We start from the raw sequence: 17,183 nt of genomic DNA, 5'->3' as shown, positions 1-17,183 counted from the left end.
GTCAAATGTGGATCTCATTCAGAACAAAACGTTTTGGTTGTTGGTTTGATTTGGGAACATGAAAAGCTTTTGGGAGAACAGGAGTCTTCCCAATCCAGACATGGAAATTCCATTTCCATCAAAAAACCTATTCTGACTGGAAGTCCCTGACTGCTTCACCTCCTTACCAATGTTAACCTCAGGTTCATGACACAGTTTCTGAAGGTTGGGAAGCATAATGGAAATCAAATAATTTTATTATAAAGCAATTGCAGATATTTTTTCCTAGGCCCAGTTAAAAGGTCTGGGAAAAGAAAAAACAAGGTCTTTAATTGACTGTGCAAAGGTCTTGTGAGTTATCCCAAGCTTAGTCTGAAAATACTGGAGAAACACTGCGTGTAGCCTTTGGGAATGAAATCTTTACTTATTAATTATTTTCCTTGAGTTTCCCTTGTGGCATCATTATAAGCTTCATTAAAGTAAACCAAGGTCAAGGCTTCTTGAGAGATCAGAAAAGGAAGACTGGTGAGTCAATCTACTTTACTGTTCAAGTGCTGCAGGACCCTAATTTATTATTGACAGGAAACATAAGAATAATCACAACATTTAGGGGTAAGGTCTGTGCATTTGTTTCTTTAGCATTTTACTGGCTCCTCTCTTAGCACATGATTGTGAGTAAGTAGATTCAGCCTGTGTAGAAGGCATAGAAGATTAGCAGTAGGAGGCAGACATTGCCTTAGATTTCTTGGGGAGGGGAAGAAGGGATTCAATTAAATAAGGTGGAAATATGACTTCCAGATTTCAGAAATACACCCTCCTCCCCCCAAAAAAAAGAAAGTTTTGCTATCACCATCTGTAAGAATATTCTTTTAGATTTTCCTTGAATTATTAGAAGATGATAATCACTGCGCAACGCTATAGGTTTCCTGCATGCAGCCACCTCCTTCAATGCCCTGTCTTTTGAGATGCAATGCAAGGTATCTCTGTCACCAGTTGGCTGTTTCAGCAATGCAGGAGAAACACTCTTCAGTCTCATGAATACTAAGCAAGAGACACAGCTGTTGCTGCCTTCCCTCTTCCCCCATCTCTATCACCATGAGGAAGGTGTGGAGGAAACTGCCCAAATTTTCCAGTCCTTTCCTATGACAGAGAAGGTGAAATTGCTTTTTCATAATACAGTGCAGCAAATCTCATAGGGCAGTGTCTCCCGGGCTGGAAAGTAACTATACTATGCTGTTGAAGCTTTTTATTTCCTTAGACAAAAGATGAAGGTGGAGGAAAAGAACTGCAGCATTACTAGGATTGCCACATGAGAAGGCAAGAAGAGATACTATAGATGTAGTGTCTCCCTGGATATATAGGACCCAATGAATATTCCAGTTATTTCTTCTTCCTGGGGAAGACAGAAGTCCTGACAGGAGAGGCATGGTGCTTCTCCTTTTTAGTGGTAGTGGGGCTAACTATATAGGCAGATGGTTCTGCTGTGTCTTCTCTCTGGTAGAAAACAATAACTTCTGAAGGATCAAGCCATAGTTTTTTCACCCCAATAAGCTTCTCAAAGAAACAATGGGTAAAGAACAACCAAGTCCATTTCAGTTATGGCACCACTAGAGGGGGGAAGAGTATGAAACATTTGTATGTCAAAAGAGTTTCTGTACCTATTACTTTTTATCATCGTTCTTTTCACTGTGCTAATACCCATATGGGATTGACTTTCTGCATTTCCTACCTGCGACCAAGCATTCTTCTCATATTCTGTTGTTGCTGTACAGTGCTTTATGACAGGTATGTAGCTAACCAATGGTGGTGGTCGTGAACAGGGGCTGGCACGCAACTCCCCACCCCTTCACCCCCTCTATTATGCTGCATTGTGATCATGCAATCTGTCAATACAAGAGATGGGGAACACATCTAAAACTAAATGGTTCAAGATGTTAGTGCCTCAAGCCAAAACCTGCATGCATAATTTTAGATGTACTTTATAAGAGTTTCATACCATTACATGTTCGGAAGTTGAGAGTTCTTAGTGGAGACTCATTGTTAGCCAGAAGTTTCTATCTGTACCTGATCCCACTATAGTTGGTCACGTCACACTAGAACTGAAACACAGTCCATTTCAGGCCTAGTTGTAAGTCATAAGCAAATGTGACTCAGTTTATTTGTGGTGATTTAGCTTCCATCTGCATCAATGCTGCCCAAAGGACTATGGTGAAGTCACTTAAGACTCACAGCATCCTGGGGGGTGATTAGGTTGCTGCAAAGGACAGACTTTACAGCTCCTAACCTCATGACTGAAGTGCAGCAGTACAAACGCTATTGAGCGGCCAGGGAGAGGCTGAGCTAAGTGCGGTGTTGTATCATTGTTCCCCCTTCCCCAGCAGTTCACACAGGAAAGTACCTGCTGTTCCTCTGCACTTGTGCGCATCCCTCTCCATTTACTGAAGTACAGCATCTAACATTGAATAGTGCCTACTAACTATAGCATTTCCCATTCCTTTAGGAAGCTATCTGTACAAAACCTGGATTATATAACAAAAATTGTCTTTCATTCTCAGACTTTCCTCTAGCCTCCTCACACCCAACTCTGAACAGAGAGAAGACAGCAAAATCAGCAAGGGACTCTTTTTCAGCATACAACAGCAAATACCTCACAGTTCCTCAAAACCGGACTTCCTTGAACAGTAGTGGGACCAATGGAGCCTTTGACACACTCAGCCGTATGGAGTCCTTCAGCAGTTCTGTAAGTAGGATTTGATGTTCATCGACTTACCTGTAATGCCTTTGAGATGAGGAAGAGGCTTGAAGCAGGGTGTGCAGAGCATGGTGTGTTCCTCCTGTGTGTCAGGCAAATCCATGCTGTCCTGGGAAAAGTGACTATGCAAATAAACTGATATTACAGCCTTAGGTAGTTCAGTAGGCTTTCTTACTCTACATCAAGAACGAATTGCTATTCTAGTAGTCTCACCAAGCTTTTCTTAATTATTTACTTTAGCCAAAATCCTTCAGAGCAGGAATGAGGGGTGGGAGTGGTGGTGCTATTACCCCTAGTGTAGGAAAAGATCTGCAGGTTGATGGCTAAATTGGCTACCCCTGTGCAAAACCTGGGCCAACACATGCCCAGGTGTTAGCGTGGGCTGGATTGGAAAGTGGAAGTGTAGTGTGCCTAGTCTTCAGAGCAGAGCTGTTGTTAGAAGAGAGATCTCTTGGGATATGTTTGTAGTGATATATTGGCTGTTAGAGGACTAGAATAAAATTATCATGACATACAGATCTTACCTTCCCTTTTTCTTATTGCTTGGTACACTGGCTACTTGTTTTGGAAATGTCATGAAGCAATGAATGTGGGATTGAAGATAGTAATTTATATCACTGATTCTGACTTTTACAATGGTTGTGAGAGGGGAGGAGAGAAAAATACTGATAGGTCCTTCAGTGATGTTTTGCAAATTGCAACTTACTTGTGTTACTTCCTAATAAGGTCTTCTTGAGCCAGAATGTCACATGGTGAGGAAAGCAGTGCAAATTTAGGGCCAGAAAATGTCCTTACTGAAATCTGTGGGGATTTTGATTTGTTTTCTGTGCAATAGATGCCCATAATAATGGGGTTGCCACTTTGCGGCCAAGAATGAGGAAAAGAGGCAACAGAGAGGGAGGGAGAGAGAGGTGTTGTTTTATCTCCTCATCCTTTTATTCTGTGTAACTCCAGCAACGCCAAATGTTGCTATGGTGCTCTCTCAGGTGGCTGGGATGTGGCAGCTGGCTACACACAGGTAATAAACAGGAAAACCTCTTAGTGAGTTTTCATGCTTTCAAACCTCCTTTTTCCATCTCCCACGTTTTGTTTGTGCTTCTCATTTCTGCCTTACTTGCCAGTAAGGGAGGAGAGGATGCTTAGAGCTCATCTTCCTTAGAGTCAGCTAATGCACTGCATTGTGCCAGTGACCTGGCAGTGGTGACATCATTATTTCTGCACTGTAGAGTGTGAAACCCTCTGGAAGGGAGACTAGAAATCTGCAATTGGTTTTCCTTCACTGTGGTAGAGATGGATCCAGGAGGTTTACATGGGCTGCCTGTGAGTACAAGCTGAAAACGTATCTAACTAGGAAATGGGGAATTGCAATAAAATGCTATCTCCCAAGCAGTTTTATATTCTGCCAGAATATAGTGCTGAGTGTAAGTTTAGGTATGCCTAAAGGGACTGTATATACACTTTACACATAAAGTGTGTGATAAGTGAAATGTGCAGAACAGATTATTTGGTGATAATTTCGTGAAAGAATGAAGGATGTAGTATGCATATAAAACCAAGATTTATTTAGTGATATAGTGACTGAAAGCTACTTTGTGGGAAACTAAGTGAAGCAAAGCAATGCAAAACAAGAATTTGGGAAATGTCAGCGTATATAATAATATGCACATTTATATAATACCTTCAAAAATTTGTGTTGTGTTAACAAACAAGAAAACTGCCATACAGCGTGCTTGGTTAACTTTGCATTGAGGACTACTGGTGCATGTAATGGAAGGGGAGGTAGGGAGAGAAAGAAATCTGTAAATGGTACCTGTCAAGATTTTACTTGTGTAGCCACCTATGGGAACCATAAATGTCTGGAATTAGGTTATGGGCTGATTGCTTTGGATCAGGTTGACCCTGTTTGCTTGTATGTCATTCCCCAGTCACCGAAGGGCTGGTGTCACTCTAATGAATGACACTTTGGAGAGCTCTGTGAAGGGTTTTAAGCTACAGCATTGCGCTGGAAATGGTAGTTGGTAACAGTTTTGGAAAACAAATGGGCTACCTTAACGAACAAGAAGTGAAAGTGAATGCCTTACATTTGGTTTCAGAGTTCAACACAGGTGCCGCAGAGAGTCAAGACAAGGAAGCAGGGATGGTCCAAGGGGTTGACTGAGTGCAACATAGACCATTTGAATAATTTTAGTCATTGATTTCCTTTTGCAGCATTACTGGTCTATTACATAGTCTTTTCATAAAATGTTTAAATACAGGTCAGCTAGAATTGTTAGCCATCCGTGGGACAGATACTCTTTAATCCCTGGTATTTTCCAAAGCATTTCTCTCTAGCCCCACCCTTCTTGTCCTTGTACTATGCTGAAGATCCTCATCCTGTTCTGGCGCAGATCAGTTTCTTTGCTTTCTTCCTACACATCGTTTTTTGCTTCCCTCCTCTGCCCAGCTTTCCTCCACAGCACATCCTTTCTTATATCCCAGTCTATAATGCGATCCTTATTCCCACTCCTCAATCCCGTTTCGAACTGTGGGTGTCTTCTGTATGGTCTGTGTATGTGCAGGATAGAGAGACAACATTGGTGTGTCTCTGTACCTGCCTGCCAAGTAGGTATCCCTAGCACTGGGACAAGACCACTGTCTTTAGCCACTCTCATTTGTTCACAGTTGGAGGAGCTCAGTGTGACTTAACCTGGTCTGCAGAGTGCACATTTGTAGGTCATACCTTTCCCCAGCTAACCTCCAGTTTTGACTGCACAGCTTTACGTGCTTCTGTGGAGATAGACCCCAGGCCTGGCTGCTTCTTGGGCTTTTTTTGGATTTCTTGTCCGTGAGACTTGTGTGTTTCTCTCCCAGATTATAAACAACTACCTGGATGGGACACAAGGAGGGGCTGTGGACAAGGCGTCCCCAAGTGGCATGCATTTCAGGGACAGCAAGAGAAAGGTCGACTACGTGTTAGCTTACCACTACCGAAAACGCCTCGCTCGGCACCCGCCTGCTACGGGCTCACTGGAGCCAACTCACAGAGCTGCCTCCTTGGCCCTAGTTTTGAACGGAGGGACTGGGAAGGGCCATGCTGAGCCACAGTGGCAGGGTGGTGGCCAGCGTGCCCCCGAGGAGCAGCCGGGGCCACCGGGCGCAGAGGCAACTGAGCTCAGCCCACAGGACGCCCTGGAGGAGGAGAAGCGGCTGCAGCGGGAGGAATACGAGCGCAACCTGGTGGAAGCGGGGCTGGAGATAGAGAAAGACCCTGAGGTAAGCAGGGGAGAGTTGTTCCTCACGCGCGGCGCCGGGCGCCCTGACGGGTAACGGCCGCTTTGGTGTCAGAGGCGGCCGCGCTGTGCTGGCGGGGCAGCTGGGTGCCCGGCGCGCGGCTGCCCGTTCTCTGGGCTTGGAAGGCGAGGCCAGGACGTACATTAGGACCCAGCCTGGCCCGCCTTCATTCCTGCCCTGCGTGAATGTTAACTGAGAGGCAAATCTCACCTGTACCAACTCTTAAAAATAAGCACGCATGCTGCTTTCCTTCTAACACAGCCCCGCTGACTCCTGCCCTGTTGCTTCTGCAGCTGCAGCACGTGTAGGATGTCCTGGACGTAGGTCTCATGGCCAGCTCAAGGAACTAATTTTAAAGACAACTTCTTGCTGCTGAGCAGTAGTTCAGTACTGAACATCCCTGGGTCAAATGCTGCTGCTGTGGCAACACCAAATTAGGGACCTGCAGAAATATGTTGAACAAGCTATTTTCTTACATGTTTAAAATAGAAGAAGATGGTGGGGGTGTTTCTATGTTGTTTGGTTCTTACTGCCTGGGAAACGTGTGGCTGTTACTGTTTAATGTAGTATTGAGCAGAAATGTCAGTCTTCTGTAAAAAAACTTATTTCTTTATCTAAATGTTTTTATGGCTTGCAGCGAACACACTTTTCTTACAAAACATTGTGTTTACATTTTAAAGTGAAAATGAGAAAGGCTTTCAAATAATTTGCTGGAATGCAAAGTGCTTTTAAGACATTTTATATTTCCTCAGAATAACTCAGTGATTTTCAGTGTGACTCTCAGCTTTCTTCCCAGCCACAAGTTAACTTTGTGTCATTTTCTTCATTCCACCTACAAAATGAACAGCTACAGGAAAACCTCCCAGGCTTTAATGTATTTCTTGTCACCACCTGTGCATGATGTTAGAAAGCACTACGGCTGTATCAGCTGGGAGTTGAGGTTAGGTTACCTGACTGCAGCCAGTTGGTCAATTGAGCATGGATCTTCCAAATCCCATGTTAAGGCACTGAGTGCTGTGCTATCCCTTTGGACCTCTTTGAAAGTGATGGATATTTATATCCATTGCAGGGAAGTCTCCTCTGGGTTCTAGTTTTAGGTGCTGTATTGTTTTGACACCAAATTTAAGAAACTTAGTGCTTCTTTTCAGAGGTGCTGAGAAGTTACAGCTCATATTGCTTTCAGTGCCACCAGTCAACACTTCCAAAATATGGACCAAATTGCAGATTACATCTGAAAATTTGAGTCTTGTTGACTTGGCATAGCATATGCACGTTAAATCACTGGCAGGAATAGAAAGAAATAGAGCGGCCTTTTGACTCAACATTTTCCTTGCTCAGTTTGCTGAGTTGCAGGTGGCTATGGGTTGTATTTCACTGCACAGCCTCGCTGAGCCGTCCTTGCACTGAACAGAAAAAAGTGATCTCAGCCCCTGATTCTTTTATGCTAAGCGTTGGGGTTAAGGTTCAGTACTGCTAACACATGACTGTCTTACTGCTGTGATTTTTATAACCAAATTGCATAAACCCCATGAGAACAGCTGTTTTTGGAGGCTTCTTTCAGTTCTGAATTTCATCGAACCTGAAAAGTCTAGCAGGAGATTTGGATTTGATTATTTGACTCATTACTTACGCGAAGTCCAGCTGGATTTAAATTCTGGTTCAGACCCTTTCCAAGTGATGATGTGCGCTCTTAAATAATACACAAAGTAATAAATGATGTCATAGAGAGCTGATCAAGAAAAAGCTTTTTGTCACGTTTTTCCTTCTGAAGAGGAAAAAGCTTTTTGTAAATGAGCTGGAAAATTCTGAGGAAATAATTTGGTGACCGGTTCTTTTATGGGAAAAATAAATTGATTTTGAAAATTACGAAAAATGCAATCCTGTCAATTCTCTATCTGTATATGTGTATGTACGTAGACACTCCTGTTCTCACTCCCCGCCCAATACACAAGCTGTCTAATCAAAAGGGGAAAGTGTTTTTCCCTTCAGAATCTCCTGAGAAACAAGAAGAGACTATGCATGATCCATTTTCTTTCCTGCATTAGACATATGGCTTTTACTTTTCTTTTTCTCACTTGGCTGGTTTTTTTTTCCCTGTTAGATAACTCGTGTTAAAACATGCTGAAGCTGGTGTCTTTGTTATCTTGCTGTGAATTTCACAAAACATGCTTGCTCAGGCACATGTTAAGGGTACAGCCAGCCTTATATGTTGATTAAAATTGTGTGTTGAGAACAACTTCTGATGTTAGTCAGAAAAAATATCTGTTTATAGGTTCCTTAAACTCAGAACAGTCTTAATCACAGCTTGCTGTATTTTTGGTATGTAATGCAGTGGACTTTCATCTTGTACATTTTTAGTGTTTGGTGGTGTTTTTTTTGTTGTTGGTTCCTCCCCCCCCCCAGTGCTGGTATAACAAGTAGAACTTTTTCATATAGTAGTATTAGAAGTTGAGACATATTCTCTAATGCATATCTCACTCTTGCCATATGTTCTGAACCATGTCCTAAGATGAGTCTGATCTCCCGCTCAAAGGGCTGGCTGCAAAGGTAACTCAAAACAGTCCTCTGTGCTGCAGCTCCTGTATGAAGGGTTCCACTTTTGGACCCTTGGGTTAGATAAGGCCTTGGCTTCTCTACCTTATGTCACCTGCATATGGTCTTGCAAATAAAAAATTCATTTAAGAACAATAGGATATCCTGAACACAATCTCTTTTCTGAAACAGCATGAGTTTTTACTTGAAGCAGTCGCAACAGAAAGGAAGAGGGCAAAAGAATATCTGTTATGTCTGTGTTCTTCAATGAACATCTCCACACTGTCCTTTCCAAGTGGCCTATAGTAGTTATACAGCTAAAAAAAAATCTTTGATAGGGCTTATGTAGTTCTGGTTCTTGTGAACCTCATTGTTTGAACAAAAAAAACCCCAGACAACAAAAGAAAAAGAGAACAAGCCATTGTCCTTTTTTAACTGATATTGTGGGAGTCATGAAGGATATATTCACTGAGTAATATAGCTGGTTCAGCATTTAATGACTTCTAAGGGCCTCTGTCTTCATGTGGCTGGGAAGTTGCTTAGTCTATGATCTCAGTTAACCCTACTTTGCAAAGACTGTAAGCTTGATTAACCTAAATAACTAAGCACAACATCTTTTACATTGGGCTATTCAGCCTACTAACCTCACGTTATATTAGAGTTCCTCTAGAACCTACTTCTGTAGGCTAAAACTATTTAGATGTCAGGAAGTTCATCTCTAGAAACACAGGATAGCATTATGACAATTTAAAAATATTTATTTCTACAACCACCTTTTTGAAAAAGTGGGTTTTTCCATGATGTTAATATTTTTTTTAACATATGATGCTAATATGGTTGTTATACGCTGAACAACTAGGAGTGAGCACCTTTCTCATTTGTATTGCCAATTCATTGCGTAAAAGAATAAAGAAAATAAATAAAGATACATAATTTGTATGTGGAGAGGGCAGTATTACTCTTTTTGTACTATGTGGCAAATAAGCAAGATTATGGTCTGTCTCCATATCCACCCACTTATTATTTGTCAGTTAAGGATTTTTTTGACTAGTTTTCAACGTCTTTATAACTTTCTGTCATTTGTTATTGCCATCCTCCAGAGAAACTTTGTTCTCTCTTAAGATAACCTTGGGTTTTTTTGTTTTCCTGTTCTTAAACTGAGGTATTATTTTGCGTGTCCAAGCCAAAGTGCATAATGAAGGCAACGGGCATGAAATTGAATGTTACAACTTCTTCCTCTCTAATGTGACATTGGATACCCATAATGATAGGTGGTTGTAATGAGATTTGACAACCTTCTTACCGTGCTTCCTGGTAAAGTCATACCTGATCCATAGCATGTATCCATGTGTTATAAAAAATACTGCCACTATCAACTTTCAATCTTGATGTTCCATGTGTCCCAGACTGCAAGTGGCAGATCAAGTTTAAGGAGCTCTTTGGCTGGTTATCTTCTCTTCAAATCAAAACATTTGTGTGGTCCAGTGCAGCCTGTGCCCATGAAAACAACCGAATTAGCATAATTTGGGGTTATGTGGAAGTATTTGGTGGAAAGAATAAGATGGAAGAGGAAACTCCCTATTCACATCTGATGACAGCAGCATAGCAACACAGAACTAAAGCAGTAGAACTACTGTTTAGCATAGTTTGCTATGAACAAAAATAATGTTTGCATCTGTGACTGCTCTGTTTGACCAGTCTACGAAGTTAGATAAAAAAAGCCTGGTGTTGACTCTTGCATGTATATGTAGAATTAACTACCTTGTATTTTACAGTTTTACATAGTGACTAATACAGACCCTGCTAACACAGATCCTGTAAACACGCTAATCTGCATAGCATTTAGCATTTGCAGGATTTTCTTCCTCTGCTTCCAAGTAACACAGTTAAAAGTACAGTAAAACTCTTTTTCCAAGACGTCTATGCCAGAACCCAGGTTCTTTGGCATGTCTTTGTAAACTGTGAAGTAATGGCAGCAAGTCACATTTACCTTTGTGAACTAGCTGCCAAAGCCATGACAGTCATCTCCAAATAAACCCTGTCTAATCTAGTGGCCCAAGCAAAATTTTACACAAAGAATAGCCTGAGACAGGGCCACCTTAAGGATACCCTTAAATATTCCACCTTGATTCTCAGGAAGGGTAATAAATACCATTGACATTGCAGGCAGGTCTTGGGGTTGAATTTTTTTTTTTTTTCTGGGGGAAACTGTTGTGTTTCACCTACTGTAGAGCATCAGTAGTTCACTTAAATTTGAATTGTACTGCTGCTTTAATGACCGCAACTGCAACATGTACTGTATTCAGTCAGTATTATGTATGGCAAAGCATAATAGGAATAGAATAAGAAGACACTGGAATACCTTGGCATTCTGACAAAGTAGGATCATTTTCAAGCACATTGGAAATAAAACGTACTTTGCTAAATAGCATTTAGGAGATGAAAATATCTTTTATGAGGAAGATGAAGACAATTTTAAAACCAAGTGTAAATTACCCTCCAAGAAGCTCATCTAACTTGAATTTTAGGGCTAGCATAGTTTTAAGGTTGTCTCATTAAACTCTGTTGGCTACGTTACACTTTGAGGCAAGAAAGTCCTTAAGGTCATCAATGTATCAGTTTATGCAGTACTGTGGATAACAACACTACTGATGATGGTGGTTGTGACTGAATTTTTCTGCTTGATATTCCAAGATATATTTTTGAATTGTTGTGTAAAAAAAAAACCACCCCCACCCTAAAAACCAAACAAACAGACCTCCCCAATCCCTCCCCAAACCCAAACAACCTCCACCCCCACCCAAATCAGCCAACCCTCCCCAACCTGAACAAAAGAAAAGCTTATAGTGCTGTAGCTAGATTCTACCTATGGGATTAAACTGCACTGTTTTGCCACGCTGAAATGCTCCCCATTTGCCAGTGGGAGGAGGTTTTATCTTGTATATTCTGCCAGTGGGAGGAGGATTTATCTTTTATATTCTGTCAGCTGGGAAGGACAAGAGTAACCAAAATATCATCATGGTAAATTATTCAATGCAGGGGGGCTTTTTGTTTCTGTGTCTCCTCCTATCCCCACCTCTAGGTAAGGATATTTCTATTGAGCAGTGCCATCAATGTTCCTGCTATATGAGTTGCTTTCTAGGGTCTGCTATATTCCCTAACGTCACATTTATGTCATAGGTAGCTTATTTTAATGTTAATATTTTTCAGTATGAAAAAGTAAAATTCTAATGGCCAAGAGTTTGATTTTGGTGTAAAATATTTCAACTTTTAGTTAAAAGGTTATGGATGTTGCTTAATTTAGTACTAATTAAGAGCCTGGAAGAATGATGCCTTTATCCAGAAATCATATTGACAGATTTTGGAAAATTCCAAGAAAAGCATCTCATGCCCTTGGTACATGACATGTAAGTCATCTTGCAGGTACTCAGTGTGAAGGTTAGAGTTGTCTCAAAATGTTCATTCATCTAAAGTGCAGAGGAAAGCTTAATAACAGCTAACATTACTTTTAAAAGGATAGAGAAATTTGAGTCCAAGACCTTTATCCATGTTAATGAACAGCTCCTGAAGCCAATGAGAATGCATGCAGAGTAATGTAGTGTTGGAAGCAGGTTGAGGTCTTTTGTGCTCTAGGTCTTTGGACTTTGATTTCACTCTTAGTACAGCACTTGGAATAAGGAAGTCCTTCTTTGGGGGCCTCTTAGTGTACCCATTATATAAATATTTGATGGTTATTTTCAGCTACTCCTGTTACAGAAGCATTAATTAGCTAAAACATGTTCTGCTCCTGTATGTTACTTATATGGGGCTGAAATATAATACGCAGCTCTTATAAAATTAAAGTTGAACAGGCAAGGCAAGGTTTTCAATGATAGTGAAGTGGACATGATCAAAATATTGGCAAGCTGATTAACTATTTAAAAGGAAATTATGTCTTCATTTTAGAGAGGATTTTGGAGTAGCCCCATAGGAATTAGGTATGGTTCAATCAGTATTAAAATAATGATCAATAATACAGGTGGCTAGGTAGAGTGGCTTTGCTGTCAAAGCTGAAAAGTCCATGCTGTGAATCCTGGTTTTTAATGACTGTGTTGTGACTTGAAAAGATGAATGGGCAGACAGGCTCACTCTGTTTATTTTAATTAACATCCAGACACTTAATGTTCAGCTATTTGGTATCTTAGTCAAAATGGCTTCTAAGGGATTTAGAGAAAATTGAGGAGATGTATAAGAGTGGGCACATATGTTATCAATAACATTTATAAAGCTCTTGGACCAGCAGTGCTTAATCTCATCAACCGTCTGCAGGTAGGGAAATGGAAGCATCAATATCTTGAAATTCAGATGGTGGCAGAGTTGGGGTGTACATTCTGGTGATATTTGCAATGGGAGCTGGGCAAGAAGCGTCCTATTTTTACATACACTGTTTTTACACAATGCTGTTTGTATCAGACTTGACTGATAGAAATGGCTAATAGGCTCTCAAATTTTGTTCTCCATTTCACTGTGTCCTGTGTTGGGTTCTGTCACCTGCTGGAGGAGCTAATTCCATTTCTACCAACTACTAGGTAGAAGTACACAGAAATGGCTTATATATCTCTGGTAGGGTATAGCAGGGAGATGACACCCGTAGGATAAGGGATGAAGAGTAACAAAATTAGCCGCTTGGCTTATTCAGAGATGAATCCATGAAAACATTTTTTAATTATCAGTGGTCTTGTTTGCAGCAGAAATTTTAATCTGCAGATTAAATCCATGGAGACAATTTGAAGATCAATAGAGGGAGCCCTGAGGGATGCTGCACTGCACTGATGATGCTGCAGTAGCTAGAGAGCCTGCAGAGGAGACTTGGAGGCTGGAATAGTGATAATTTCTGTAAGCTGTTTACACCAGTGCAGCTTGATTAGTAGTTTCATGACAATAAAGTAGTAAATAGGAGATAGTTTGGGGATTTTGGTCCTGGGATTTGTTGCTTTTCTGACCTTTTAAAGGATAGAAATCATGCTGCTGTTTGTTAGGGTGAAGCAGCAGCTCCTACAGCTGTTGGGTGAGGACTGCCCCAACTTAAGTAGCTGCTGCCCAATGCATCTCAACCATTCGCTGAAAAGAATGGCAGAAAAAGAATTGCTGAATTTCAGTGATTCTATTGTAGGGGAAACAGGACTTTCTTTGCTTTTCTGTCCCCAGGCAATTGCCTACTTTGTCTATAGCAGCAAACAGCCCTAGAGGTATCTCTGATTGATCGGAAGAGATAGGGATTGATCACTTCTGCATTCCTGCTGATTGAGTAGTGGCTATATGATTTGTTATTTTTGGGAGGAATTGCTTCTTGGTCATGATTTCACACCTCATGCAAAGGAAAGCAGGGACATCTGCCTGAAACTCCTGTAAGTGAGAGACACTCAGAATTCTACCTGGGAGTGGATGCAACACTGTAGATAAGTGCTCCCTGTTTTTAATATGTTGCTTTTATAAACTTAAACATTCATTTATATACTGTTTATATACCAAGCTAAGGTGGTGCCTCACTTATTCCCTTGTTCTTTTTGACCAGTATGAAAGCAGATTAAAAAGCATTTTCTGTCTGAAAACCCTGTGTCTGACATAAAATGAGAAACAAGGGCAGCAATGAGAAACAAATTAATTTGCGTTTATTGATGAAAAAATAGGGAATAGGATTTGTTCTTGAGTCACTTCTTTCTCTCTGGAAGAAGAGAGTTGGACACATCTTCCAGTGAGCAAAAATAGCATTCTCCTCCAGAGCCAGGGAGAGAAAAATGAAGGTGCCATGCCTTCTTGCCACAGGGCAAAAGAAGTTCCAAGTGAAGCAAGTGGTTTCTTAGAAAGGGATCTTCCACCTCTGATACTTCTGTTTTGGCCTCTGATGCAACTGGCTAGAGAAAAGCCTTGATTGTCCAGAGCTTCTGGATTTTCATAGTAAGCATCAGTCCAGTGTTATTTTTTTATCAGCTCACAAATCATGAAAGCAATTATGAAAGCAACAATGAATACTCTTGGCTTAGCTGGGGGAGAGGATAGAGGAGTTAGAAATTAAAAATGGAATGTCAGAGAGAGAGAAGAAAAAGAAGAAGAAAAAAAACTTGAAAGAACATGAAAAGGAGAGAAAAATCCTCTCAATTAACCAACCAATGGTACAGTGCCACCTGTGCCAAGGGAATGCAATAAAGGGCATTCAGCAGCTTCTGTCATCTCAGATTTGGGAATGGATTCCAACAGAGAATAGACCGAGGGGTATCTGACTATGGAAATTAGTCTCTGAGGAAGGATAGGACCATCTTATGGGGAAAAAACAACTGTTTGTGTATGTGCAGAGTGAGGGGGTGGAATTTGCTGTTCTTTAGCAGTTCCAGGGAAAGGTAATGTAAATAATGACTCAGGCTTGTGGGATTGTTTTTATATGTTTTGGACTCTTTTAAGGTGGTCTTGCTTTACTGAGGACTCTAATGGTTGTGTGTGTCATTCTGCCCAAATTCAAGTTATTAAAAGGTCTGGTGCTAGTGACATTATGACTAGACAGGCAAGCATATTTCTCCAGGAAAAGACCCACTATAGGGAAGGAAATATTCCCTTCCAGATGCATAACTAAACCTTTTAATGGTGTGTACATTATAAATTGTTATATACGAAAGGCAGGCATTTCAGAATGAAAAGTGAATTGATGTTCAAGCTGTTAAGTATGGATAGTGAAAATGTCCTTTAAAGAAAAAAAAGTAATTTTCCCTCAGAAATCAGAGTGTCCTCTTCAACACAAACTGTTTCTTAAATCCTTTCTAGGCCTAAGTTCTAGGTAGGTGCTGAGCTCCATCCACTCAGTAGTAGTTTGTGTGGAGGAGAACAGATTTAGTGGTGGGAAGTTGTCATGGAAAGATAGTTAACTGTCACACTTCTACTGCAAGACAACAAGAGTCTGAAGATATATATATAAAATTAAAAGTGGAGGGAGAAATGAAGTGTGCTTCACTGCTCTATGTGCTGGGTCTGTATGGGAGCTGAAAATGAGTCCAGCTTTTGTTTAAATTTGGACTTTGCTTATGGTGACTAGGGTCATCATAGCTTCTGTAGCTTGTGGATGCTTTGCTATTTTCCAGCTGTCTGAGGATCTGTTTTGGCCACTGGAAACATCAGAAATACAACTCTTCTGCAGTCGAACTCTTATCCAGTTTTCCTGTCTATTTCAAGTATGGCACAAACCATGCAAATTCCACGCTACCTGAGTACTCCACCTATTTGTATCACCAGAGGTAGCACTATGGAACCAAATGCTATCTCACTTAACGTTTTCAGTGAAAAGGAGTGAGGGTTGGTCTGCATTGTCCGATTTTAATGAATGTATTTGCAGATAACATAATTTAAGGGGAAACAGGAGAAAACTGAAACCATGCAAGGTTTTTGAAGGCCTGAGATATTCTACTTTAATATAAGGATGGGTATGTTTGATGACACCTAAACAGCAGCTTCTAAATGTTGTTCCTAATTTCAAAAATGTTGAGCATCTAGTTGCTCCTAACAGCGGGAACTGTTGGATATAGAGTACTTCGGAACACTGCAGCACTTAATGTTTTTAAAAATAGTTTCAGGAGACTGCCTTTTCATTCTGGTAGGAGTTGAGTTTATGTTCTCCATTTTTAAGAAAAAACTAAAAAACCAAAATACTGTCATAATTCATAGCTGCCATGATGGCATCTGCATTGTTACAATGTTACGATGCATTCAGGCAACAGCTCACAAATTCCTCTCTCCCTTCCACAATGACCCCACAGGTCTATGTAGGTGAATGTAGGGCCCACGCAGTTCTGCAAGAGCTAAGGTCACTTCCCTCTCTCCAGTGTGGTGTGGGTTCCAAGGCTGCGCAGTGTAGCAGACTGTCCCTCAAAGCAGCTTAACATGATAAGCATTTAACATACCACAGGCTGGGACTGCTGGAGGAGAAGCTACAGCTTAGTCAAACTGAGATTGGTTCTGCGCGTTAACCACAGTTCTGCCAATGCCTACATCCTGAAAAAAAGCCAAACGGTGATACATAAGCCATACAGGAGGTAGTAATCAGATTGTTTTCAACAAGAAGTTGTTTTTCCATTCATTGTAAGGACTTTCAAATTGTAGGACGAGGCAAATAATTCCAAACTGTATCTTTGTTTCTGTTGTTCCAAATCAGCAATTGTTTTTGCCTGAATAGAAGAACTAGGAAAAAAAAAATTGAGTGGCATCAGGCTGCTGCACAATTGCCATTAATATTAATGGGAGTTAGGTGGCTAAATCCCCATGCACAACATGGAAAATTTACCCTTTGGAGTAAATTATCTTCTTGATACACTGGGCTGATAAATGAGTGCACACTAGTAAGTCTCTCTTATGTTTATAGGTATGTGCTCATGGTGATTGGCCAAAGAAATATTTTTGTAAGAGCTTGATTTTTATTTCTGTGCAGTTATGCAAAGTTAGCATTAATGTTACAAGGATTTAATGACCAGAAGCAAAATAGTTGGACAAAACATTTCTAACAGGTGTACGGACTTTTATTTCTTGGTTTTTGTGGGGCTGCTTTTCTTTCTTTTTTTATTTTTAATAGAAATGGTAGATATGTTTGCTTTAGCTCCATACTTAAGCTCTATCATCTAGGAATTAATTC

The 17,183-nt window shown here is 40.7% G+C and overlaps 1 protein-coding gene across 1 annotated transcript in view; it reads left to right on the top strand.

The window, feature by feature from the left end:
* The first annotated feature begins 1,757 nt into the window (after positions 1-1,757).
* ANO2 (anoctamin 2) overlaps positions 1,758-17,183 on the top strand; it is a 199,100-nt gene continuing 183,674 nt past the window's right edge. The window contains exons 1-3 of the mRNA XM_075088002.1: positions 1,758-1,764; positions 2,535-2,719; positions 5,582-5,983. Of these exons, the coding sequence (XP_074944103.1) occupies positions 1,758-1,764; positions 2,535-2,719; positions 5,582-5,983 (594 nt within the window). The remainder of the gene's footprint in view (positions 1,765-2,534; positions 2,720-5,581; positions 5,984-17,183) is intronic.

The sequence above is a fragment of the Phalacrocorax aristotelis genome, chromosome 1 (assembly GCF_949628215.1).
Source record: "Phalacrocorax aristotelis chromosome 1, bGulAri2.1, whole genome shotgun sequence".
In the NCBI taxonomy this organism is placed as follows: Eukaryota; Metazoa; Chordata; class Aves; order Suliformes; family Phalacrocoracidae; genus Phalacrocorax; species Phalacrocorax aristotelis.
This window is presented reverse-complemented; position numbering and strand designations above follow the sequence as displayed.